The sequence below is a fragment of the Tympanuchus pallidicinctus genome, unplaced genomic scaffold, assembly GCF_026119805.1.
Source record: "Tympanuchus pallidicinctus isolate F22 unplaced genomic scaffold, pur_lepc_1.0 scaffold3, whole genome shotgun sequence".
Lineage (NCBI taxonomy): Eukaryota > Metazoa > Chordata > Aves > Galliformes > Phasianidae > Tympanuchus > Tympanuchus pallidicinctus.
In genome coordinates this window covers 89271693-89299141 of record NW_026294747.1, presented here as the reverse complement: position 1 = coordinate 89299141, position 27449 = coordinate 89271693, and the positions used below count along the sequence as shown (strand labels likewise).

General features: G+C 41.5%; 2 protein-coding genes, 1 long non-coding RNA gene and 1 other non-coding gene across 19 annotated transcripts in view; 2 read left to right on the top strand and 2 right to left on the bottom strand.

The window, feature by feature from the left end:
- HYCC1 (hyccin PI4KA lipid kinase complex subunit 1) overlaps window positions 1-3190 on the top strand; it is a 48738-nt gene extending 45548 nt beyond the window's left edge. For 6 of the 8 annotated variants that reach the window (XM_052693734.1, XM_052693733.1, XM_052693738.1 and 3 more), the window contains one exon: window positions 820-3190. In XM_052693734.1, coding sequence (XP_052549694.1) covers window positions 820-1376 — 557 coding nt within the window. In that variant the 3' untranslated portion in view covers window positions 1377-3190. The remainder of the gene's footprint in view (window positions 1-819) is intronic. The other 2 variants (XM_052693737.1, XM_052693736.1) reach the window with 2 other exon arrangements.
- Window positions 3191-8495: 5305 nt separating this feature from the next.
- Window positions 8496-20600, bottom strand: LOC128085834 (uncharacterized). 9 transcript variants are annotated; one of them, XR_008209111.1, is made up of 6 exons: window positions 20312-20600; window positions 18301-18378; window positions 16722-16766; window positions 12357-14283; window positions 12003-12070; window positions 8496-9098 (listed from the first exon to the last, which is right to left on the bottom strand). It is a non-coding gene; the product is annotated as an uncharacterized LOC128085834 (long non-coding RNA). The 9 variants fall into 9 exon arrangements; XR_008209108.1 differs by having other exon boundaries at window positions 14151-14283; XR_008209113.1 differs by lacking the exon at window positions 8496-9098 and adding an exon at window positions 9105-10861.
- Window positions 18004-18091, bottom strand: LOC128087447 (small nucleolar RNA SNORD93). The gene has a single exon (XR_008209861.1). It is a non-coding gene; the product is annotated as a small nucleolar RNA SNORD93 (small nucleolar RNA).
- Window positions 20601-21338: 738 nt separating the features above from the next.
- Window positions 21339-25415, top strand: TOMM7 (translocase of outer mitochondrial membrane 7). Its single transcript, XM_052693746.1, has 3 exons — window positions 21339-21623; window positions 23953-24001; window positions 25196-25415. Exons 1-3 carry the CDS (start codon window positions 21521-21523, stop codon window positions 25209-25211), a joined length of 168 nt encoding a protein of 55 aa, XP_052549706.1. The 5' UTR covers window positions 21339-21520; the 3' UTR covers window positions 25212-25415.
- Window positions 25416-27449: the final 2034 nt, after the last annotated feature.

Below are 27449 nucleotides of genomic sequence, written 5' to 3'. Positions count from 1 at the left end.
GTTTGAAGAATTGAAGTATGCAGTTAATATATTGCATGTGTAATAACACAAATGCATGTATTGCACACAGCTCTGTCTGTGCCATGGACAATGACAACATACTTACAAGCAGATATTTTTGATCTGGAAACTGTACACTGTGAGACTCAACATTTCCTTGAATTTCCTAAACATATTTGTTGGATTTACAAAATCCAATGATGAACATTATGAAGAATCGATCAAAAAGGAAGTGAAAATTGTCTCCCTGTAGACCTAAAATATTCCAAATTCCACTTGTGATATACTGGAGGTTTCATGTTCCATTGTGCATGAGTTTCCAACTCATGTCATGAGGCCTATAGTGCAGAAGGTGACCTTTCAGTAATAATGCACTCTTGGGTTGCTGAAGGAACAGCTGCCACACTGGGTTTTCTGGGCCGTTGATCACAGATCATTTATAATTACTGAGCTTTGCAAAAACTTATATTGGAGCACTTGCTCAAAATGAGATTTGCACTTTTGTGTGGTATCTTCTAATCTATTTCTAATCTGCATGAATTAACAATGCTGCATTTTTTTTTTTTTTTAAATCAGAATCACTACAGAATGAAATTTTAGGCATGCTTTTTGATCTAGTTAATGCAGCATTATTTGCTGGCATTTTATATCCTAATAATTCTTGATTACAAAATGTAATAGGTAAGTTTTGGTCTTCTATTCTCTGTGCTGTTGCTTTATGGCTTCATGCTTGTAAATATCAAGGTCTAGTAATGCATAAAGTCAATAGATGTGAGAAAGGCAAATGTTAATTATTTTTTTCTTTTTTCTACCACGCAGGAAATACAGATTTAGGAATTGAAGAAGAACTGATAGAAGTATCTGAAACTGATGAAGGTTTTTACTCTAGGGCTGCTTCTAGCACAAGTCAGTCTGCTTTATCTAATAGCAGCAACACGAGCAGTAAGAACCTTTTAGGGAAGAGCCAACGAAGATCTGGAGGAAGCAAAGCTGCAGGAAGAGAAAAAGAAGGAGAAACCTGTAGAGAACACTTGTCACGAAAGCAAACTCAGAGAGCCCTGAGTGAGAACCTAGAGCTTGTCTCTTTGAAGAGACTGACACTGACAACAAGCCAGTCCCTGCCTAAACCTGGTAGCCATAGTTTGGCCAGAACTACCACGACTGTGTTTAGTAAATCCTTTGAACAGGTCAGTGGTGTCACAGTTGTGAATAATCGTGGAGGCGTATCTGGTACAGAGGCAAACAGGTTCTCAGCTTGCAGTCTCCAGGAGGAAAAACTTATCTATGGAACAGAAAGAACAGACCTCCCAGCATTAAGCAAACAACCTAATCAACAGCGACCTCCTAGTATTAGCATAACTTTGTCAACAGATTGATACCATTACATTGGCAAAATGAAATACGGGGTTTTATGCAGATATTGGTACTGTACCTTAAGTCCTAGTATGTCCTGTGTTACTTTCTTAAATCTCAAACCTGTAAATTCTTATTCTGCTCACGTTTGACAGTAGTGGTAAATAGAGTTCTAATTATTCTGCGTCAGCTTCTAATAGGTTGGAAAGTTCCTCTCTGACATCCTGCATTTATCCTCCAATTCTTTATGACTTCATGCAGTTTGCATCTTTACCAAATTAACAAATATTGTTTTAGCTACTGACCAAGATGTCTGGCTTTTTACAGATGCACTATGTGGGGACAGAGAGATCCTCTATCCCAGATTCTACTACTCACTACTACTAAGCATACATAAAACTGCAAGTATCTCTTTTAAGAGGAGCCTTGCAGCATGAGTACAACATTTTGGAATGGCACTGTAAGAATATAAGTGCTCTTCTGTGAGTTATGAGGAAGGTATACTTACATGTGAGGTTAAAACTAGAAGCATCAGTTAGTGTTTGATGTTATGGTGGTTTTTGTCAGTATACACTGCAGTGTTCATATTTCTGTACGCCTACAAGTATCTGAGGTAAAGATGCATTTTGGTTTATATATGAATCTTTGAAACTGGGCCAAATGTCACGTGCTAGCAGTACTTGTGGATGGCAGTTCTTATCACCGACTCTAATAGTCACTTTTCAGACAAGTGTGGCTGACTCTATTCCTTTCAGTTTCTTAAATGTTGGGCACAAAACTTCTCATGGAAAAGTTGCTGTCACTGGTATTTGCATTATTTATGAGGAGGAAGAGATGTGCTTATGTAGAGGTATCGTGTGGAAAATAAGGTATGAACCCTTTGCACTGAATCAAACAATTCAGGAGTGTAACTGCATTTACCGTGAACTTGTTACTTGAGACTAATAGTACCAAAGGATGTGTACTTTCAGAAACTTGCAAGCACAAAGGGAAATTACAATGTAAATATAACTAGCAATGTAATTGCTAGTGTTTTGTATCTGTTATTTTTCTAGTTAGAAATCGTTGAAGTGTAACATGTTCTAAGTTACCTGACCTGTGTGGTGACCTTGTTTGATACCAATTTTTATAAGCTTCAGGCTTTAATTAAAAGCAAACATTAAAATGGTTTACGTGGAAATTTGGAGAAGCAAAAAATCAGTGGCAGTGATGATCTGATAGACAGCAAATCCTGATGCGTGGTGTGGAATCGAGGTGAGGATCTAATGGCTGCTAATTCCCAGCAGTCCTGATTTCTGCAGCTAGTGATCCTTTGTGTCAAGGACATAGAAAGACCTCGGAACAGACCCGAGCACTAACATTAACGTTCTGGTAGACTTTCTGATCTGCCTAGAGATGAACGTTGGTGTCCTTTTTTTAACTTAAACTGAAGCACAAGTAACACTTAAGCAGCTAATGTTATTCAGGTTTGTAGTTGATTAATTAAGAGATGAGAAGACGTAACTGATAGGCGGTTAGTCGTATGATTCTACTTCTAAGACAGCAAACTTGTCGTGCACATTTCATAATATTCCTTCAACTTGTTGAAGTAGCTGCAGCAGTCCATGGGTGTTTGTCTTCAGCTGAGTCTGAGTGTAAATGAATGTACCATGCTTTCTCATGTTCTTCAGTTGGTTGAATGACACTGTTTTGTTTTTGCATTGTAGTATTTCACCTTCTCACAGTGAAATGTCTTTTGAATTGTACATGAAAATTTACATTCCTATTGTACAAACTATCGACTTGTTTAGTGTTTAATACTTTGGCCAGTAAAATAAACTGGTAGTTTTTGAAATTATATGCTTTTGTAAGTACTTCATACAGCAGAAAAGTTGCCTGTATTGTTACTGTTTTTTTTTTTTTTTAATTATTATTAGACTTTGTTGAAATACACATTTGATACTAATGTGTTTGTTTCACATTGACCAGCATGTCTGGACTAACATAAGTAACAATAGAGCGAGGCAATAGAAGGGTTTTTCAGGCAGCTGGAGAACTGCAAGCACATACTGAATGTTCTTCCTTCCTTTCCTTGACATTTGTGTTGGATATGATGAAAAATAACCCGCAGAACTCCCAGCTGCCACCTGACTTCCTCTTGTGGGGTTGTGTTTAACAATATCATGGAAACACAGTAATTAAAATTGAAATAAAAATGAGAATAGGTAGATAAAATTGCAATTGGCAAATGTGACTGCACTGATTATGAGTTAGCACTGAGGAACTAGAACTACCATGTAGTTCTCTTGGTATGGATTCATTTAATTCATGGACTGTGTCAGAGTAGATAGTGTTTCAAACCAGGTGTTTATGTCAAAGGCATCCCTTATATCTGGGAGATGTAGCCGCCTCAGCTGCAAGTCATGCCAGTCCTGAAGCATCTAAAATGCCATCGGGTGTAGATACATAACATGACTGGGATGCTGTTAAGTCAATAAGGTTAGTTTATCCTTTTATTTTATACAAAAAATGATTCTAGTTGTGGTCTCACTTGAACCTGAAACAGAAACTCATGTTGGTGTGATCAGGATTACATTGAGTCTTCATGTTTCCTTTAGGAAGTGAAGGGAAATTTTCTTGGTACCAGAGCCTGCTGCTTCCATACGTGTGTGTCCTTGTAAGTACGTGTGCTTAAGTCTCTGGGGTGACACAGGCAATAAGCATGTCTTAGTGAACAGTCATCACTCCTTGATGCTGACAGTCTCAACAATTTCTTTACTAATGAAAATAATATAACTTCCAGCTGTGCTGCTTTCTTCAAAAGTATGCAAAAATGCAGTGGGGGAAGGAAGGCAGAACTATTTATTGTCTGAATGTCTGCAGTGTGTTCCAGAAGATGTGCTGCACTGCTTCCAACGCAGAATTGAAGGGAAGGTGGGGCCAGAAACAAAGCTATTAATTCTTGTTACTTCTGAAATATTGAAAGCCTCAGGGTTTTTTTAGCATTATCTGATCATTTTAGACTGAAAGTATACTAAACAAGCAGGGTTTTTTCTTTTTTTTCTTTTTTTTTTTTTTAAAAAAAATATATATATATACTAAAGAAGCAGTTTTTTCCTATTTTCTGGCTATTCTATCGTTACATATTGTAGTCTACCCAGTGGTAGGTAGTTCTGATGAATGCACTCCAAATGTCACACATAGTTGCAACATTCTGCAGGGAAAAAATGTTATGTGGGAGTGAATCATCTCCAATTATAATGACAGAAGTTGCTGAATGCTGACATTTACAACTGACCTCATTGTTTTGAATCAGAGGAAACTGTTGCCAATGACAACTTTGAACAGCAACATTTTCAAAACTCTTAAAAGCTGAGTAGAATTGTTTTTGTTTAGAAAATCTATAGCATTTGTGCAAAAATTGTATGGCCTCCAACCACTTGATCTAGAACTGCAGTGGGTTTTCTAAAAGGGAGTGAAATGCCACTGAATTGTCTTGAATACCCGACGGATTTGAGGAGTACAAAAATACAGCACTTTTTGCCACCCTTCTGAGTAGGTCTGTGGTCTATGAGGATTTTAGAAATTTCTAAGTGAATTATTTGACAACTTTTCTTAGTGTTTGAGGCTTACATTGCTGCATATATGTGTGTGTATAATTCTGTTTAATTCTGTAATTCTAAAACAGCAAACTAGATGTGCACACTTCACAGTGTCTGCTGAAACCAGCAGGATGACTGCAGCTGGATGCTTCTTCACCTGAGGGTCTGAGTCTGAACGTGCCACACTTCCTCAGTTTTTGGTTTGCTGAGTGATGTTTTGCTGTAGCAATTTTTAGTAAAGGTTTTAACCTTACAGTGTTTTCTGAATTGTACAAGAAAATTTACATTCCTATTGTATCAACTAAAGACTTGTTTTGTTTAGTGTTTAATACTTTGGCCAGTAAAATAAACTGGTGGATTTTGAAGTTGGTGCTTTCATAAGCAGGAAAAGTCGCCTTTCTGTTTCTACAGGCTTTGTTGAAGTACACTGTGACTTATTCAGCTTTTTTGTTACATGTGTGTAGAAGCCCTGGTAAGGCTGCCTTCCTTACTTTCAACGTGCCAAACAGCTGTCCTGCACACAGCATGGGCTCTATGAAAGCAGGCGAGTCATCCAGCCCAACCCACCTGGCTGAGAAGTGCTGCCACTCAGGTGCCTGCAAGCAGGTGAGTTGTAGCCAGAAACGTGGCCATCCTTGTCACTGATGCGGTGCTGTTTGGGCAGCTCTGTGATAACCTTAATATAGTAGCATTTTGATACACGACTGCTCTGTATCTTCATTAGATCTTCTATTCAGCTGTTCTCACTATTTCTGCGTTTGAAGCGCCAGCAATCCTGGAGGTCAGTTGTACCAAGTCTCTTGGGAATGATATGTTTGTAAAACTCTGGAAGTAGTGTGGTGGTTTTTTTGTGCTGCTCAGCCAGAAATTGTATCACTTCTCCAGCTTTGACAGTACAGAAATACTGCTTAGGTTCCTTTTTCAGAAAAACCACAGCATGGCTGAGGCTGGAGATCATCTCATCCACCTCCTTTGCCTCGAGCTTAAAGCCACATGCAGTTTGGTTCTGTGCTCACTGCCCCTTGCGCTGCCCCTGGGCACTGCATGAAGACTGGATTTCCTAGCCCTACCTGTGCATGCTCAGAGAGTCTCTCTGTAATCCTCCTTGGTCTCCTGCTTCCACCTCTTGTGTGCTTCCTTTTCATAGGTAAGTAGAACTGAGAGCCCCATGTCTGTGCATACAGGCCTGCTGACTCTGCTTGACTTCCAGTGTGTTGGGATGGGCCAGTTTGTGAGCCTGGGGGAGCCCCCAGCTGTGCTGGGTCCCACTGCCCTTCAGGATGGCCTCCCTGTCTCCCAACAGACAAGGTGGGGTTGCAGGTGAGGGGTTGCATTTTGTACAAAGTTCCTTAACCTACCATTACAAATGTGGTCTCCGGTGCAACGCTGTGGAGGAACCTGCGGAATGGAAGAGCTTGTCTAAATAGCAGCTGTGAGAATCTTATGTTTTGGGAACAGTGTTCATTTTCTTTTTTTTTTTTTTAAATCCCAAATCTTTAACCTGTTGATTCAAATGGTCAAAACACAAATCACCTTTGTATGGGTAGATGAGAAAGGAAATCTCAGATTCTTAACAGTTCGCTTGGTATGGAGAGGGTTTAGCCAGGGATTCCTAGCCAGGAATTTTGGTTTCTGAAGTGTAGGGGTTGAACTTGGGTCTGTGACTGTCCCAGGAGAGTGTAATATTTGCTATTTCAGTGACAGTGAGTGAAAGGGAATGCTTAGGATGGGCTCTTAACATGGTTTCAAGTAGGAATAGTTACTGATTAGTGGAAGAGAATTTGAATCTCCTTTTCCCAAAATGTGGCAGGAAGTACAAAAGAAAATAGTGGTAACTCCAAAGCACAGCTCTTAGCTGGGGGGGAAATAGAACAGAGAGCCTCTTTGTAGGACACTGTGCAGTGGGAGGGGAACCTGCAGGTAGCGCAAGCATTGAGAATTTGGAATGGCATTTGTTTGTATGGACTTTACAGCTGGCCGCCTGCATTTAATTTGGATGCTTTTTATATTCAGTGTTAATTTGGCTCTGTATTAAAGGGAACTTCAGCACACTCGTGTTCTCTCACCCGGCAGCTGCCGGTTAACAACAGCTGCCAGTTCTGGCTGACGGGAGCGTGCCCCTGTGACTGGGGCAACCGCTGCGGCATGAGCCTCTCTGCTGCAGATGTTGCTTCATTGACTCTGAAATGAGGGCAAGTTCAATTGGCTGTTACCCTGAATTTCCTGTGACATTGCTGAACGTAATGGTGCAGCAGGTCTGGTGGAAGCGGGGCTGAATCACGCAGACAAGCCCAGCAGTTGTTAGTGCTGTAGTGCTGACTAAGGCCGATGCTCCTGGCTGCAGCTTCTAAGGCTGAAATGTGATGGTGGATTTCTGTAGTGTGAGGATGTTCCTGTTGGACAGGACCTCGCTGCACAGGGCCAAAATACACTCAAGTGTTTGGATCAATCATTTTAGCATAGCCCTGGGTAATGCCAGCAGTTGCCCTATTTTCACTACGGCCCTTACTAACAGGTAGAAGTCCAGGAGGAATAGACCTGACTCACTGGTGCTGCAGGCCTTGAGGCAGCAATTCACTGGAAATAACAGAGATGGTACTGGGGGCCCACAGTTCAGCTGAATCGGTTTGGATTTTTTGAGTAAGTGTGAAATAGCAGCACTCCTGAACACCTAAAGCAGGGATGGAGGGTAGAACTGGAGCACAGATCTCTTTACTGCATTCTTATTTCTGCCATTCTTTAGTCAGAATCCCACTTAAAAATATCTAATACCTTCAGCTGCTTTGAGGTTTAAATGTAGAATAGCATCAAGGATGTGAGTGTATCTCTGTAACTGAGTGACAGCTATTCAGCTCTAGCTCAATCCTCTGACAAATGTAAGGTTTTTCATTTGCTGTTCAGTCTGCATAGGAGCTTCTCACCTGCCATGCAGGCTGCCTTTGTAACTTGAAATGCCTTCAGTTGTGTGAGCTCTTGTTTTTGTGCTGCTAGTTCAGGAAACCTCACTACAGAAGCGTTGTCACTGACCCTAATATGAACCTGGCTTCTTCCTGTACCTTGGGGTGGGCAGAGTTCTGCAAGGAGGAAAGGCAGGAGGCTGCAGGCAGCAACATGGGCTGGAACGGGTGAGTTCAGAGGTCCAGGATGGGACCCACCATTGAGCCCTAGCAGTGCTCCTGAACCACTGTGCTTTGGTCTCTCAGTGATTACTCCACTGCTTGGCATCATCACCCCAAAGCAAAGGTGTGTAGAGATAAATAGCTTGAAGAAAGGACTAGGTGATGGTGTTGTGTAGCATCCACTGCTATCACTTGTCTTTTTTCCAGAGGTTGGCATAGGGGATGCAGGCAGCAGCGTGCTCTCAGTGAGTGACAGAGTGTTTTTGTGCCTTCAGAGGAGCATTGGGTGAAGCTGCCGTGCTGCCTGCGAGCACAAAAGAATTTTGACGCGTTCTGGTAATGCTGAGATGAATAACTTCTTAAGTATGCCAACAAAATGAGTTACTAGGTAGATCCAAGGCAGTTGATGTCATAATTTAATTCTAGACAGAAAGACAGTGCCTCAGGTGGAAGGATATTCTATTTCAAGCTATTAAACAGCTTTAATATATGTTGACATTCAGCGCCACACTCGTAATCCCTGTAATTACTCCTTCCTCCTCTATGAAAAGCTGGCATGGTACTGTTCAGCACTGAGGGACAGTTTTGTTTCATGCCTGAAAGAAAGAAGACGTTGCATAAAGCACACTATGTGCTGAGCTGTGGGGAAATAGGTGACTGGAGAACAAAACAGGAGCTGTAAGAGCGGCTCTGTCTGGTTTGTTTCCTCCGTATCTGTCTCTGCAGGCAGCTCTGAATGAATGAAGAAGCTGAGCAAAACGAGACGCAAAGAGGAGAACTCTGCTACCGTGAGCCCCAGCAGACTGCAGCACGGGCAGCCCCTTTCCGTTGTGCTTTGAGCTGTGTCTGTTTCCTGGGGGCATCCTGGGCACGGGGGAGTGCTGTGGGAACCAACAGGGAATCAGCGTGGGGTGGCTGCGGGCTGTGCCCTGGCTCTGTTCTGCTCTGTGTGTGTTTCAGCATTGATGGTTTTCTTGATGGAAGACAAATTCTATCAATAACTGTAGATCCTTTTCTCTTCTGGAAGTTGTTGAACAAAATATCCCTAGGAAAAAAAAAAATAACGAAAAGAACAGAAGGGAAGGAGCAGGAAAGGAAGCCGAGATCAGCAAATGCAGGAAAATGTTTTCCAGGAGATTGTCATTGCCACCCAGTGGTCGCTCAGTCCAGCGATGCACGTCCAAAGGCTGAAGCGTGGCGCTCAGTACATCGCTCAGTGCTGCACCTGCTGTACTCAGGGGTACAGAGAGGTTGGGCACTGCATGTCCAAGTGTGCCCCATTTTGCAATGTGTGCCTCAGGGGGACCTCAGGGCTTCAGAGGGTGGCCGGGTTGCAGCTGACCCTTACGCCATTGAGGAAAAACTCCATGAATCACAAGGTCAGGGGCTCATCTCCTGTCAGCTTTTAATTATCACAATGGATTAGATTTCTATGACCCTTCAGCTGTAACAGAAGCCTCCATGCTATCTGCTGTGCTGTGAGGACGTGCTTGCAGACAGCTTTCATTTACTTATTAATTGCAGCTTTTCTTACTGGGCCTGCACTGTGAAGCAGGACAGCAGGGCTGGACACTTAGTTTATTAATGACTTTAAGCTAAAGTGGGGAGATTTAGGTGAGATGTTATATAGTACATGACTGAATTATCTCAAAAAGAACAAAACAAAAAACCCCAATAACTGCATGGAATTATATAAAATCGTAGAATGGCCTGTGTTGAAAGGGACCACAACGCTCATCTAGCTTAGCCCCCCTGCTGTGTGCAGGATTGTCAACCACCAGACCAGGCTGCCCAGAGCCACATGCAGCCTGGCCTTGAATGCCTCTGGGAATGGGGCATCCACAGCCTCCTTGGGCAACCTGCTCCAGTGTGTCACCACTGTCTGAGTGAAAAACTTTCTCCTAATACCTAACCTAAATCTCCCCGTCTTAGTTTATCATAGAATCATAGAATGGCGTGGGTTGAAAAGGATCATAATGATCATCCTAGTTTCAACCTCCCTGCCATGGACAGGATTGCCAACTGGTAGACCAAAAAAAAAAAAACAAACCACAATTAAAACCATTCCCCCTTGTCCTATCATTATCTATCATTGTAAAAAGTCATTCCCTCTCTTGTTTATGAGCTCCCTTCAAATATTGGAGGATTACAGTGAGGTCTGCCCAGAGCCTTCTCTTCTCCAAGCTAAACAAAGGCCTGTTCCCTTAAGCACTCTTCACAGGAGAGGAGCTCCATCCCTCTGATCATCTTGGTGGCCCTCCTAATACATGACAAAAGGGAAATGATGGTTAGCTACTTAAAATCGACAAATTTTAACTTCTTATAAGTTGATCCATTACATTTGTGGGATTATTCTTTTGCTGTCATACTGCTCAGTGTTAATGACAGCAATTACAGAGCTTAAGAGAAGGAAACTCGTCTAAAACACATCGTGTCTACTGTATGCAGATGGCTGCTCTGCTGCCTGTCCTTTCCTGGTGCCCACCAATGTGAATAAGTGTGTGTAGATGTGTGGCCATGCAGCTCACTTTGGTTGGCTCCATTCTGGATGCCACACATAAATGTGATATTTTGTGATGACAGGAAAGCTATTATTAGTCCAGTGTGTCAGACTGCATGCTGTAGGCAATGTGTTTGATGAGCTTCATTCCCTGCTGTCTTGAACAAAAACGGGTGAGTATTGTTGAAGCATTCTGTTGAAAAGGTGAGAAGAGACCTGATAACATTTAGCTGTTAGAAGGTGGGGAAATGTCCCAGTGCGTGGAGCCAGAGGTGAAAATGCATCACTGACACTTTTATCCTCTGTACCTGGGGGACAAGAAGACATCATTTCCACCTGATGCAGAGGACTCAAAAGCATAGGTGGAAAATAGTAGGAGAATTAATGGTTTGCCCATTTTGCTACCACATTCTCCTCACAATAACTTCAGTCAGAAAAGTTTGCTCCAGAAGGTCAGCACAGAAATAATCTGATTTTGGTAGATAGCAATCTCACTGTATGTTCTACCCCGTAATTAAATACTTTTTTTTTTTTCCTCTGAAATCAGTGCAATATTCTTCAGATACAGTTTTGCTTTACTCTGTCATTAAGGAGAGGTGCAGGCATTTCCACACACCTGGAATGAAGGTGGACTTGGGTATGTGTGAAGCCAAGAGGTGAGATGTGAGCCCACTGGCAGTTGCTTAGGGTCCTCTGCTCTACCAGGCTGAGCTGAAAGGCACTTTTTGAAAGCATTTGCACTTCTGAACAGCGTGCCCAGAAGTGCTGGCTTAAAATCTAAGTGTTCATACATCGCACTGCCTGCACTCTCTATTTGTGGTGTAAAAAAACCACCCTTCTGCTTTTTCCTGTGCTGTTCCTGCACATGGAAACTGCAGTGACAGAAAAGACAAGGCTGACTTTTGGGCCCAGTATTTTTATTTCTGTGCTGGCAGTGTAACTGCTCCCAGGAGCAGTTACAGGTAACTGGCTTACAGGAGCTGTCTTTGGAACTCTTTGTGCAATGCACGGAATAACCCAAGTGAGCAGGGCAAAACCAAAAGCAGGACGCAGCAGTACTGAAAGCTTACGCACAGGTCAGAGTCTTCACGGCTTGCAGTCAAAGTTCATTTTTTCTTGTCTCAGGATGTCAGACCATGTGAGGCCTTTTAGTTTTTGCTTTCCTTTTGAGTCAACAGAAACTCAGCTGCCCGAAGGTGGGTGAGGCCAAACTGTAGCACAAACTTTCCTCTAGAGGAAGGGACCCAAGCCCACTAACCTGCTCCACTGTGCTGTGCAGTTTCAGTGCCAAGGCACTGATTTGGTAATTGTGGCTGCTTCTTACAACCTGGACAGGGAAAGCTGCCTCGCTGCTCAGCAGCACTTTGTCTTCATGATTTATATGTTGCTTAACACAGCTAATCACGATGTTGCAGTGTGAGAACTGCTTGCTGTCAGTACAGGGCTCACCTGCTGCAGGAGCTTCTCCTCTACAGAAATGTCTGTGCTGTGAACTGCTTTACTACCGACTGGGGCTTCTGCAAGAAAAGAATGCATCAGAAACACAAGAATGTGTGTGTTCATTGTTATTCCATTGTTCCATTCAAAATATGTAAAAAGAAAAAAGCATCGTAACATTGCATTTAAGCCTGCTCGACTGCAGTAAGCTTGATCTACAAGCCCAAGGAATGCTACTGAGATTTCCTGAAAAATGTTGAAGCCATTTATTTGTCTACTGAAAGGTTTGATTTCGAGATATGAGCATGCTTTCCATCAAAAAACATCCTGAAATTTATTTCAGTTAATGCCATTTATATTACTCACTCTTTCTGTTGAACTGGGTGTCCTGGATTTCAACATATGCTGGTGTGCTGTGTATTCCAGTCGTGACTGCAGCAGTGCTGAACGTGTTTGCTTAATGAAGAGCATTAGCAGAACTCAGATGTAATCTATCTAACTAGATGGTTCTCCAGGAGGTGACATTTCTGCACAGCTCATCAGTGACATCCCCTGTTCCTTCTCTTGGCCTCCTTTTGCAAGCTTCCAAACATGTCTGTGAATATGACCAAATTCTGGCCTTCAAGACCAAAGATCTGTCCGCATCTCTCTCTGGCACTATGGATCTGGGATGCTGCAGGCCAGTATTCAAGAATCCTGCCAATCTTGTGTGTATCTGTGATTTATAATGTGGAATACCACCTAGACTTTCATAATAAGCTTAGTACCGAACAGTCTACAGAAGTGGAACTTACAAAGGAAACAAATGCCAAAAAAGCAGTGTGAACAAATTTAAGAATCTTCTATGTAAAGGGATATGTTTCTGGCTTGGAGCAACTGCGGAGAAGAAGAAATACCTAAATATAGGACCTCGGAAGGTGTAAAAGAAGTATTGGATGCTGAAGTATGTCAGGAACAAGATTTGTGATGAGTAAGAGCTTCAGCTGCTGGAAGCAGGGCCTGCTGGCAGGTAGCAGACTCCATGATCTTCTGAACAAGGAACAAATCCTTGCTGATCCTCTCCTACTTGTGACAGTAAGTATAAATATATGAAATCACTGAAAGAGGTAATGATGCTTGAACACTCATTTAGGGGTTCTGGCAACCTGACAGCAGTAAGCTTTACTTCCAAGTGATGTGGAAGCAATTTTCATTCTAGTGAAAACTCCCATTTCAGGAAGTACACTGTTAAAATCACTAATGTTGATGATATGGGACTGTGTGTTATGCACGGCATATATACACTTGTTTGCTCTTGATTTTGGTTTTGTTTATCCAAAAATAACAGTATTTTATTGGCAAAGGATTCCTGTTTTTTTTGTCATAAGCACACAACAGTGTAGTGTTTTTTTTCACACAGTATATAGCCACCCATGTGTTTCTGTGTCAAGAAATGCAGAAATAACTTTTGTTCTGCCTGCTTACAGCAATAGCTAGTTTGATGTCAGTCTGTATTATTTGCAGTTCCCTCTGTCACTGAGATGGGCCTGCTCAGCAGAACAAATATGAGCGTACATAAGAGTAACATTTGATCTTCTTGAGGTAGCACTATCTTAATTACTCTTAAATCATGAGCTTCTTAAATATTTTGTGTATTACAAATAAAAGGGAGAAATGATTACAAACAAGACAGAAGACACATTACCTAAGAGCAGTGTAAGAAAAGATCAGTGTGGAGGCAGAAGCTCCTGTGAAGCTTGCAGCAGAAAAGACCTGCCATGCCCAAACACACAAGTTTGTTTTCCCTTAACTGTCAGTGGTTTTAAGATTTTAAGATGTAATTAGTTGTAGAGACAACAACAGCAAGGTAGAAGTCTCCCTTAACTCAGTGCATTGAACAGGTACAGCTACTACTGCCGTGGAGCTATCCTTTCATTTTTTCCAATATTCAGAGCATTTTTTTCATATACATTTTATGTCACATAACTGCTTTCTCAACACTTATTTATTCGTATGTGATTTTTATGTTTACAGCTTACAAGCTATCTGCCACAAAAACTGCATTCTGTATTTAAGAATGCAGAACGGGTTTATTTACGGTTGTAATCCAAAGGGAATTTTATCAAGCAGCTTCTGGTTTTGTTATGGAGCAAAAGGTAAACAAAGGGAAGATGGACTTACATTTATCTGGGGCAGATGGGTGCTGTCCTCACCATGAACCCACAGCTTTTCTTTCCACCTGCAGAATGGATTTATTCTTCTGTTGTACTGCACTTCTGCACTGAGAATGAAGAGACTCAGTTCTGCTTAAAGACTAAGAAAAAAGATTAACCACACAAGCTGAAGATTCTGCATATTGAAATACAGTAAATCTAAAAAATACTGAAAGACACAGGTGGTTTATTGGAGATAAGGTGTAATTCTGCACTGAAAGTATGGCATTATGGTATTGTATTCTGCCCCAAATTATAGCATTAGGCCTGGGAGTATTAAACAATTTTTTGGAAACTTACAGACAGCAATTTATAATTAGGGATGAGTTAAAGAGGTCCAACAGAGAAACCTTGAATATAAAGTAATAGGTTTTGGGGTTACTGCCACATTGTACTTCAAATCCCGCCAGGTATTTCTGACTCCTATTTTAACATCATTTGTTTGGAAATAAACCAGAAATTATAGTAACACACTCACAGGTTATGCAGTATTTCATTCTGTATGGTGAGTGGCCACTTACTTACGTTCTAACTTACAATTTTCACCAGTCCTTTTCCTTGGAGTCATAAACTAATGACTGATTCACACCATCAGCATGTTGCCACTGCAAACTGGCAGTAAGAGGAAAAAAGGGGAAAAATGCAGTGTGTAAAGAGCTTGTTCACTCTACATCTACAGAGTTTTTAATATGCAACACCAAATGTTCTGCGGTATATCTTACACAAGTCTTAGAAATGGGAGGCTTTGTAATGGTGTGCCTCCAGCCCTTTCTAGAAAGGGAAAGAACAATCTATATGCTGGGGCTGATTAAGGAGGAAAAAAAAAAAAAAGCAGAGCCATTTTATGCTCTAAAAAGCTATTATAACTAATAATGACTTCATAAGAGCATACAAAGTGGAATACATGCATTTAATCAAATAAGTGATTGTATTTAGCTATTAAACGTAGCTCCTTAATGAAGCATAGCATTCAATGGTGAGTCACATAAACCTCACGAATGCTACTGACCGTGGGTTCAGTAGATACAGTGGACTTGGTGACTCATAGGAAGCCTCACATTTTGCTCATAATTTAAGATGATGGGAGAGGAGGAACAATTTTTTTAGCATCTTCATCCTTCACCTACATTTTAAGTACACATTTCCTACTACTGAGATTGGAATGGCTTTGCAGGCTTACATAGAAAGGCTCCTTCCTTGGAGAGAGTACAATCTAACTTAATGACAAATACATACAAAAAACACAGAGTACTTGTTTTAGTAAAAACACACTATTTTTAATGCAGACCTTTGGCCACCTGATCTGACCTCCACCTAACTTCCTGAGGACAATATTCTTCTCAGCACCTATGCTCTGTCTCTCTGTTACCTGTCTATTTCACCAGCGTGAGCTCCTCAGCAATTTTGACTGCATCATTTCCAGTGTTTGCAACAGCTTGACCTACCATCATTTATGCAAGAAAATGTGCTTGAGCACTGGACTAAATCACAGAAATCTGGATTTTGTTCTTGCATCTGCAGGTCACCTAGACAGACACCTTCCAAGGCTGCCTCCCTACGCCTTAGTTCCTTCACCTGTAAAATGGGGATAATGATATTCACTCACTTTTAAAAACCATTTTAAGATATACATGATTAATTGCTTAGCAGTGTGGATCCTCCCTGGGGAATATCACGCAGCTGCTAATAAACTGACTCATCCACTTTCATATGATTGTTTTTATCTAAACATTCACTATTTCTTTTCTGTGACATAGCAAAACACTCATTTTGTCAAACAGCAATTGTAAAGAAGCTTTTACCCAGTGCAAGAGTAATTAGAATCGTGGAGAAGTGGTGAGACTGCCATCAGCTCTGAGCCTGAGGAACTATCTTGTATTTTAATTTCAGGAAATCAAAGCAGAAAAAGTTTCCAGTTCAAGTCTGCCCTCCACTGGTATTAAGGAAACATTGCTAATAATATTTGAATTAATATTTATGTAACGAAGAAGGGGAACTAAATTCATAGAGGCTGACAGTTTATTAATTGAAACCTTTAGACAACTTCTATTTTTTTCATTTTTTATAATAGATAAATACTTTGTAAATACCTTTTTTTTTTAAAGGCTCGTGTAGGCTCACTGCCTGATTCCTGTTCTTCAGGCTTTTAAAAGCCCACCAGCATTTCATTCAGATCAGACAGTTGCCAAAACTAACATACACATGAGAAGTACTTTTCTGCACGTGGTTTTTGAGGGATTTAACAGAAAAAACTACAGAAAAATATTATGCTATGATACAACTAACAGTTCTAATATACTGTGTTATATATGTCAGTTCAGTAATAACGTCATAAAAGAGACCAATGTCAGTCCAGTCTAGCATTCTCTCACTAGAAGCAGGTTTTCCTCCTGATAGGTGAAAGACCAACTTCTATTACTGTTTATTTTAGAGAGAACTTTCCATCACAAATCCCACATGCAATTAACACATCTCTTAATTCAGGAGGACTCGTTCTCTTTTCTACATTTAAAGCAGGAAGGTAATTGGAAAATAATACACAGATTCACACAGTACGATTTCAATCCCAAGGTGGCATTTGTGTCTGGAATATAAAATTTGTACTGCTATGAATTGGGAGATAAGGTACCTCTGGTTCATTTTTCTTGTCATCTTCATGCTTCATTATGCTGAACCGCATTTAATCTCCTCTGACTGCTACTTAAGGCTAAGATGAAGGAGTAGAATGCAGTTTTGCTGGATATATAGTTAATGCAAACTTGAATAAATGTAAGAAAAAAAAAAAGTGTTAAAGAACGATAATTTTATTTTGGGCCTTTAAATGCTTGAAAATAAGGGTCAAATTTGTAGTCTGTGCCAAGTACGGACAACAGACTTTATAATGCAGAACATAAGGAATTTTCAAAAGTTGCTTGGATCTCCTATGCACCTGATAAAATTATTGCAGAAATGATTCAAAATAAAAACTTCAGGAGTATGTATATTGTTTCATATGAAGCAATGATAAGGAACATAGCAGATCTCTTGTAACCTCTTTTCTTCTTCTTTGGGCAGGATGCTAGGCCAAAGTCTTCTCAACTTTCATTGATTAGTGCCACATGCACTGCTGCTACAAATCACCCTCCTTGAAAAAATAACCCCAGTATCCAGAACGTCTCAATTTTGCCCTTGTAGATCAACTATAGGAGCTTTTTAGTAATCCCAAGTGAAAAGCAACAGCAATGCCACACTGAAACACCGGTGAGTATTTTCCCATATGGTGACAGTGCTCTACGCACTACTGGAAAGAGTCCAAAGGAACACTGCAGGTAAGTGTCTCAGGCTGTCAGTATGTCAGTGCTGAGAGCAGATACTCTAAAAAAAGGTTGTATATGAATTTTAATTACAATTCTTATTTTTCAAATGCTCCACATCCATGTTCTCATTTTCATATCCATTTTCGTGTAAACTATGATAAAGACCTTACATTCTCTGTTTTAAGGTTGCTTAACCTTAATTCAATGCACTAAGGTTGGAATTGGTATAAACAAAGACAGTAAGAGCAAAGACTGTTGTAGAAATATCATCATTCTTTTCCTCATTTGTTCCCATCATAGTAAGAATCTGCCTAAAACAGGCAGACCTTTTAAACCCTATAAAATCTTTTCAGATTTTATCTCTGGATGAGATTGGTTGACAATTAGAAAGTATGCATTCAAATGTTTTTTGAGGAAAATCTTTCTAAAGCCATTGACAGTTGCTCTCCTCAGATGCTTTAAAACAAAACAAAAACCCAAAAGTTAATTTAAAAACAAAGAATGAGAGAATACGGATATTGGTTTTGGCCTCAGAAAATCCTTTAATCCATCAGACTTCTGCATATCACTGTAAGTATGCAAGTAATCAGATGATTGTTTTCATCCCTGGCCAAATACTGCAATCACAGCAATGTGCATATAAGAACTGTGATATTTTTAGAGTAACCACTTACAGAAAGGTAGCAGTATCTTTAATGCAACATTTTCATTCTTAAATGAAAATGAGGAGAATGGGACAGTCAGGTTCCGAATGAAAATAAAGTTGAGTAGCAGATAATATTCAATTTTTAAGCACAACAACAATACTTTTTTTTCAGAGACCTCTGAAAGCATTTGATGAGGTTTTGTTGAATGTTGTTTCATCTCAGACTGCTGTTTCTCCTTCATTGGCTTCAGGAGCTGAAATGGAAAATAATATTATTATTGTGTTTGCTCTCAATTCCATATTAAATCTCAATCCTCTTGTTCCCAAGTCTGCATGTACAGCCAGGATTGCCCCAGCCCAGGTACAGAATGCAGCACTTGCTCTTGTTAAACTTCATGAGGTTGATTATTGTCAGCCCCTTAATTTGTTGAGATCTCTGTGCAAGGCAGCTATCCAATACCCTACAGTGGCCAGAGTACAGCCAATGGAGTATCACACAGAAAATCATATGAAAGAGACAGTAATCCAGACAGAAAAAAAATTTATATGCATCTCTGCTCTGTATTTCAAATATGTTTTGAAAATATGCTAAATTAAGAAACCCGAACATATTTAAGCCCAAGTATTATTGCTTTTACAACTATCAAGAGAAAATGAGATGTCACAGAATTCTGGCATTTCCCAAGCAGCACAATTGCATAGCCTTAGTTTTTTTTTGGCTGCAGCAGTGCTTTCCATTTCTATTTATCTCTACAAAACGTGGTCTCTGCAAACTGAAAATCTGCGTTTCCTAGACCAATGGTACTGCAGAGTAGCTGGGATGTATTAAATGAATATTGAAATGGAATGGAAGAAAAGGACCATCCTTACAAGGGCACAAAAGACAGCTTAATTATCATAATAAAGTAAAATGTAATGTCCAGTCATAACACACTGCAGATGCAAGAAATGAGAGCTATCAAGGAAAGTTCCCGTTCTCTGAAAATAATTCCTTGACTTGATATGAGAAGGAAAGGATGGAAGAAGGAGCACAGATGGCACATTTTTAGGAATACCCTTTCTCAAGAACATCCATACTGATGTAACTAGAGACAGTTAAACAGGTTTATACCTGAAGAAGACAGAGCTGTTAAATCATTTGGATCAGTTATTTAGTACACTTGGCCTTATGAATCCTACTTGCACTACAATTACCTAAAATTGAAGAAAACATCTCCTTAGAGGCAAGAAGTGGAAAGATCTAAATTTGTTAGTGCTATGCAATGGGTATGGCAGTCACAAAGGAACTGACACATGGCAAGGTACAACAGGATTCACGATCTTTAAAGAGTATTTTATAAAAGCTGTTCTTGGGAGGGAAGATGCCACTTCTAAGTTGAACGTGAGCAGTCATTACTGACTTCAAATTTCCAGCTTTAATAAAAGATAATTAAAAAAAAAAAAGTAACAATAGGCATAAAGTACTCAATTTAAGGAATGGAAATACAGCAACACGCTGATGCAGAACTACCGCGCTAGATGTGACAAAGCAGGAATGTGTGACCACTTTGCTAAGTACAAAATAACCTTTAATACTAATAGCTTTACTAATAGCTAGTAAAAACAACTGACAAAGCATTTCAGAAGCAGTTCCACCTTCTATGGTGTCTGTGTTATTAGCTGCCTAAGATTGCCACAGAAAAATCTTCATTAATATGTTCCACAAATTCTGGATTTGTTACTGAAAGCGCCTCATTAATCTGCTAACAATAACAAAATGTGTTTGCTTAACAACTGGATAAAGCTCTGACTGGAACATTATATTGAGAAAATTTGTCTTTTTGAAGTGCAGTGAAGTATGAATTACCAGTATTTTTCTACCTACACCAGCAGCCCACCTGCTGCAGAAAGAATTGGTTGTTGGCAATCCTCATCAAGCATAACTAACAGAGTCAATCGACACAACAAGTTCTATGGCTGGCATTATTTAGAGAATGTTTTGTTGGTTCCTAGTGTCTGAGAACATATGAAGGCATACTCTTTTTTGGAGAACATGTAGACTCACAGTCCCCTTCATACTGACGTTCACCTACTGAACCATGACAATGCTGCCTAACCCCAACAGGGATAAGCTGTTCAGCTGACAATGAAGCCACTCATGGACTCCAAGCCTCAGCTTTACCTGTTAGACATCATTAGATATGTTACCATGTGATACTGACTTTTCCTCTCCTGTTCAATGCATAGGTGTGTACATGTGCACTGGATTTCATGAACAAAGGCTGTTTGTGCATTCTATACCCTGACATACAGCAGGTTTGTCATCCCATCACCAAGACACTTATGTGTCCCCCACACTTTGATTACTGGTAGAGAGTGGTAAGGCAGCTGAGGATCACTCATGTGGCTTGTAGATTGTCACCTGTCCATACCTAAGAAGCAAGGAGCAAGCTATGAACTTGTGTCTTCATCATCTCTTACAGGCAGCATATGCATCTGTGTAATGGAAGAATAAATATAGAAAAAGCTATGTAAGTGATTTTTATTATGATCCTGTATTTGAATTATTTTTTAATTGAAAAGTACTGCCCTTTTGTTAACGCGACAAGTGAGCTGCTGAACTGCAAGCCATCTGTTGCCTTAAGCAAACCAACACGTAACATATGCAGAACTTTATAACTGCATCTGGCTGGTAAACTGCGATTATAAACGAATCAGGTTGGGGATTAGGCAAAAATATTTTCATAAGGAATGGGGATGCCCTGGAATGGGCTGCCCAGGGAGGTGGGGGAGTCAGCAGCCCTGGAGGTGTTCAGGAAGAGCGTGGATGTAGCACTGAAGGACACGGGCAGTGGGGATGGGTTGGCGGTTGGACTAGAGGATCTCGGTGGTCTTTTCCAGCGCTAATGATTCTATAAGGAACTACGTGGATGTCTGCAGTGCCACAAGCTGTGATTTATCCGCTAGGATATTCTCCCCTCTCCCTCCCCCGGTTTCCATACACAACTGGATCCCCTCCCAGCTTTGGGAGCAGCCCTGGCACAGCCCGCCGCTCCCGACCGTGCCGCTCCCCAGGCGGCACCGAACAGCCGCAGCGCCGCGTCCGCCGCGGCAGCCAAAGGCAGCGGGCCACGTGAGACACGGCGCACGCGGGGACAGCGCAACGCGAATGCCATTTTCGGCGTCACCCGGAAGCGCTGCTCTCGGCGCTCCATCTCTGCCCTTCACTTACCCGCAGCCTCGGCAGAGAGGCGCGTCGGGGCGCAAGAACAGCCCGCGGACAAACGAGCGCGGCCCGCGGCCTCCGCCCCCGAACGAACCCCTGCTCACCGCCCCCGGAAGGGCCTCCGGAGCGCCGCCCACCGCAGCCGAGTGACGTCCGCGGGCGGGCCGCTCCTCTCTCTCCCCGCCGCCGGCATGCCGAAGCTCAGCAAGGAGGCTAAGCAGCGGCTGCAGCAGCTCTTCAAGGGCGGTCAGTTCGCCATCCGCTGGGGCTTCATCCCGGTCGTGCTCTACCTAGGTCAGTGACGGCGGGCGCCGGCGTGCAGCGGCCCGCACTGCACGGCTGGGGGCCGGCCCCGGTCCCGGGGCGGGGAACGAGGTCGAGGCGGCCGGGGGCGAGCGGGCGTGGGGAGGGCGGGGGTGCTGGGGGACGCGTGACGGCGCGGGGGGGGGGGGGAGGGGGGGGGGGGTGAGCTCCCCCGCGCTGTGCTGTCCGCGCATGCGCCACTGGGAAGCGGGGGGGAAGAGGGGGTGGCTGGTGCGGGGGGCCGGCGGGCTGATGGATAGCCGGCGGGCTTTAACTGGTACAGAAGGTCGCTTTGAGCTCTGCCGCGTTAGGCAACGTTAGGATGTTGCGTTCCCATCCTTAGTTTATTGATTATTTTAAAATTGATGGGTTTGGGGGCGGGGATTCCCGCAGCGTTTCTCGACCTGCTTCGATCCGGCGGGGGTTTGCGAGGGCTCCGCCTTTAGGGAGGGATCACAGGATCACAGGATCACAGGATGGCCAGGGTTGGAACGAGCCTCCTGAATCCCGAATCTCCAACCCCCCTACCACAGGCAGGGTCACCAACCTCCCCGTTTAATACTAGGCCAGGCTGCCCAGGGCCCCATCCAACGTGGCCTTGAACACCTGCAGGGATGGACAAGGCATCCACAACCTCTCTGGGCAGCCTGAGCTGCTCTGTGGCACCATGCGCACTTATGTAACGCGAGTGTTACGTCCTGCTGGTGCGCTGTGTGGGCAGTTGTACCTCTGCCTGGATGCCCGCGTACTTCTGTAACTGTAAGGAACTGGGTTGTAGGAGCTTTGTTTTGTGCCTCCGACAGATAAATGTACTGCTCCCCCAGCAGCCCGCATTGCTGCCTGAGCAGTTTTCGTGCTGTGATTAATGAAGGGACACCAATACAGGTGCCACCCTTGCCTGACCCCTGGAGGTGGCACAGACTCGGAAGTCTGTAGTACTGAATCCTCTATTACAGTTACAGTGGCTCTGCAGTGCTTAGTGCTGCTGATCCCAGTTTGTATAGGCCCATATGTATGAAATGCACTGTAACCAATGGAATGTTTCAGTGAAAGACCTAGGCTGGGGTAGGATATTCAGGACAACATGCGAGGAAGTGTGCTCTATGCAATTGCAGCTCGTTGGTAGGTGTTTTTATGCTTGCTTTGAAGTGACTGCTCCTGTGTGAAGTAGGTAAATTAGGCCAGTACAGTTCTGTGAAACTGGATTGCTTATGTAATATTTGTGGCCCTTATTCCCTAGTACTGTTTCCTAAATCTGTGTCACACACACACGTAGTATGACTGCTAACACAACTTCATGTATTTCAAAGCAATTTTATTGGTAAGTGTGGCCACAAAAGGCAACGGACCAGAATATTTAATAGTCTAAGTCTGACAAGGTTATCTTCAAAGAGGTAACCTAGTGCCCACCACATTAATGGAAGCTTTTCCATTAACCTTCGTGGCCTGTGTTTTAGGTGGGCTGTCATTACTTATAATCTGTAAGGGAGAGGAATAATATATTTTCCATATAGCATCCATTTCTATCAAGCATTTGTGGGAAAGCATGTTGAACAGTGTACATCATGTATAATTGTGCTTCAAGACTTAATTTACAGTCCAGGAAGAAAGCTGTTTGATAAACTGAACCTTGAATTGCTTATCTAGCATTCGTTTGCCTTAGTGAATCAGTAGTTAAAGTAATTAGCTGGAGATGAACTCTTTGTAATTAACTTGCCCTGCAAGGCAGTTAGAACAAAACGTTCTAAGTTTAATCGATTGAACATTTAGAATTCTTTCACCCTGAATTAAATAAACAGTTACTGAAATAGAAATGTAAGTTCATTACAGAATGCTGCTTGCTAAGGCTCACAGTGGTTGCTTATACCAGGTATAGGTGTCACTGCTGGTGTTGTCTCATTCAGTTGCATTCTCAGCAACATTTAAAATCTCATTGGTAGTTATGTATATGTGCATGCATGTGTGTGTGCCGGGATCTTCAAGGTAAATAATTTCCATCATCTCTCACAGCTTCAAATTCAATTGTTCCTGAATTTTAAATCAGATAGAGATACAGTTAAGAGTTAAAAAAAACAAACAAACAAAAAAAAAAAAAACAAAAAAGAAAATTAAAAATGGTACACTTGTATTTATTTTGCCTGTTTTCTAACCCTGGTTAATGTTACTTTTCTGTTGAGGTGAGTCTACAACTTCGTGAATCACAGTTCCCCCCCTCCTTTTGCATCTCAGTTTAATGAACTGGAATAATCTGATACTGTGTTAGCTGTGTAGGAGTCTACACATACATGTGTGTGTTTATCTAATGTTTATTTCTGTTTAGGTTTTAGGAGGGGTGCAGATCCAGGAATGCCCGAGCCAACAATCTGGAGGTACGTGTTGTGTCCAAATGTACATACAGAAGCAGAGCTCTCATGGTCACAGTTTTAGGTGTTACTCTGGTTGTTCACACTAAACAGCAAGAGGTGTTTTATCCACTGTTTTAAAGTGGTTTGGGGTGATAGTATAGCTGGTCAGGTTATTTTTTCTTTTAAAATCAAAACTAGAAAAAAACAGCGAAACACAAGTTCTTGTAAGAGCCTTAGTGTTTTGTTCTGAATCCTGTGCATTTTTTTTAATATATGGGACTTCCTGTGCCTTTTTGAGTGGAAGCTGCCCTTGTAATCTGTTTTAGAGGTGTTCTATGCAAGTTTCTTTTTGCACCTAGAAATAATTACTTATACTTCTAACAGGGGTTTTAACCAGAATCCATTCTCCTTCCCTCTTTGTAAATATGGTTGTAAAGCTGCTTAAAAACGGCATTAAATACAGAGGTACATCCTTCAGTATTTGTCGTTGCAGTGGATCACAATGCATTTGCTCATATTGCTTCTTTGTTATGGGACAACTTGTCACCACTGCAATGTCCTGGCATTAGTGGCCATAAATTCTTGTGGGGTTTGAGTTCTATTGAAGCGTATCCATGGGTCAGACTTTTAAAATTAAGATTTTGAAGGGAGTGTGGCTCTTTTAATGATCTTGAAATTTGACAACAGCACAGAGGCAGGTACTGCTAAGACAAATAATTGATGGTCTGCATTGTTTGCAAAATTATATCTTCATTATTTTTGCCTCACACCATATAAAGGAGCTACTTCTAACAGTAGAAAGAATGAGAAAAATGTCAAGGTCATGTTACAGTTTCAGTAAAATCTTTTATGGTGTCATTTGCTCAAGTTGTTTGTTTGCTGGCAGTGTTCCTGTGTTCAGTTTCACTAGCAGCTTGAGATTTTTTTCTTGTATTGAACGTGTCTGCAGAGCATAAAGTATGCATTTGATACCAGAGTATGTGTACAGGTAACAGAAATGCATTTAGGTCTAGTTTGAGGCTTACTAGTCTGAGTCCTTTTTCTGGGTAGGTAGCTTTGTTGCAATGTATTCTGGCTAGTATTTGTGGGTTTTTTTTGGTAGCATTTATGCTGTATTTTTATAGGGCTGTTTGTTCTGACTTGCTTTTTAGAGAAACTTATTTAAATACAAGAACGTACTGCAAATCTGACTTTCATTTCCTCCCCCCTCCCTTTCAGTCTGCTTTGGGGATGAAAGATGTGGCTGTCCTGCTCTAGAACCAGCCGATGGACAGAGAAAGTGTTGGAAGATTCATACGTTCCAGAGGATGAGGCGAATGCTTTCACCAGCTGACTCTGTCAGCTTGCTAATGACATAGGTTGTACATACAACAAAATGGAGTTTATATGGATGTAACTTATTTGGATTATGGTAAAATTAAATCTAGTTTGAAATGGATATGTGTTGTTTTGAAGTCTTTATTACATAAAGTGGCAGTTCCTTTAACCATAAATGTATTTAACCATTTAAATATGGATGTAACTATATATAATCATAAATATAAGTAACCATTGATTTTGGTAAATTTGGCAACGTTCAACCCTCTTGGATCTACATAGCAAGTATGAATTTCAGGTAGAGATTTTTCTTCATAATAACCAGAATCATAGAGTGCTTTGGGTTAGAAGGGACCTTGAAGATCATCTAGTTCTAACCCCCTGCTACAGGCAGGGACACCTCCCTCTAGACCAGGTTGCTCACAGCCCCATCTGGCCTGACCTTAAATGCCTCCAGGAAAGAGGTATTCACAGCCCGACTGGGCAGCCTGTTTCAGTGTCTCACCACCCTCACAGTGAAGAATTTCTCCCTGAAATCTAGTCTAAATCTACCCTCTTCCAGTTTAAAACCATTGCCCCTTGTCCTTTTTTCACAGTTCAGGAGTGATGGTAGGAGTATGTGACAAAATCACTGTATTTAAGAAGATAAAATCTTGTTTGCTCCCAGTTAATGCTGAAAAAAGATATTCTTGATCAGCTTAACCCAGATTTTCTGACTGTACATTCAGTGGTGAGTAGGAGATGCCTCAGTCTCTCATCTGCTGTTGGAAGTCGTGGTAAAATGCTTATGAGAAATGGAGAAAAAATGAGAAATGAGCCAAGAGAAGAAATAAATTAAAAGACAAGGATTTAAAAAAAAAAAAAAAAAAAAAAAAAAAAAAGTGGGAGGTGGGAAGGTAAGGTAACATAAAGCAGCATGTTCCTTAAAGTCCAATTGGTCACAATAATTAAATGTCACAGAATGGTGGAATAGCAGATGATGACCGATTGCGGATGGGCAAAGAGCAAGTTCTGAATGCAGAAACTGTTGTGATCCTGTTTCCTGTTGATATTGCAGCTTTTCTAATGGTAACTTGAGAATAATTTAACTGCAATTTAACTGTCTTTCATTATGGAAGCGTTGAAATTCAGAGCCCTTTTTCTTGACTGATCCTGTTACAATGAGGATGAAATAATCTGAGAGTGGCTTTGATCATGGTCAGGAACGATTTCCTTTCACTGAATCTGTTGGCATGACCTTAGATACTCAATATTAAGAGAGAAGCTGTTCAGTGCAAAATAACGTGGATTTCTTAAAATCGACTGGCATTCCATAAGGCTACTCAAAATGCAACTGTGTATGTACCAAAGCACCTGCAGAAGTATTTCTCATGTTCTATCCAGTGTCAGACATTTGCGGATGTGGTTTGTGGGTCTTAACCACCACATGGTTGCTCTGTGCTTGCCAAGAATTGTAGTATTTGGCAATAGGCAGAGAATTGGGAACTGTTCTTGTCTCTTTTAAGAAAAGTATGTACGTAAGCATGGATATATTGAGCACAGCCTGGATTCACTGCTGTAAATTTCCCGTCTAAGTAGTTGCAGTTCAGCTTACTTTAAGATCTGGAATTATTGGATCAATATTACAATCCTTACGTTCAGAATTTCACTTCAAGCACACCAGATGGCAAACTTTTGGTCGTTCTCTATTGCTAATTGGCTGCAGTTATTGTTCTTTTTAAAAATCAGATATGGTTCTGGAAAGTCATTAACATGGAACCTTTCACTGTTCAAATTCCTGCTTCGCTCTATTGATCAGTAAATCTCTGTCGAGTGAATCAGTGGCTTCTGTAGCCAAGCAGATTCTTTTCAGTAATGAGGCTTATGGTGTGCTCCTTTGAGACCACTGTGAACTCAGATTTGAAATGAAGTCAGTGATGGTAGTTTACAGAGAAGCATACTCCGAATTCCACAGCTGAACTCAAGTTTATGCTTGGGAACGTTTTTGCCTGGGCCACTCGTAGGAAGATCAGAAGTTGCTGTAGCTCACTATTCTGCTTGCCAAATATGAATACGGGGATATTAATATTAGAAGAATGTGCTGTACTTCATCTCCTCACATATGAAGAAGATAACATTGCTCCATGCCAGAAGGGGCTGGCCACAGGGGCTGTGG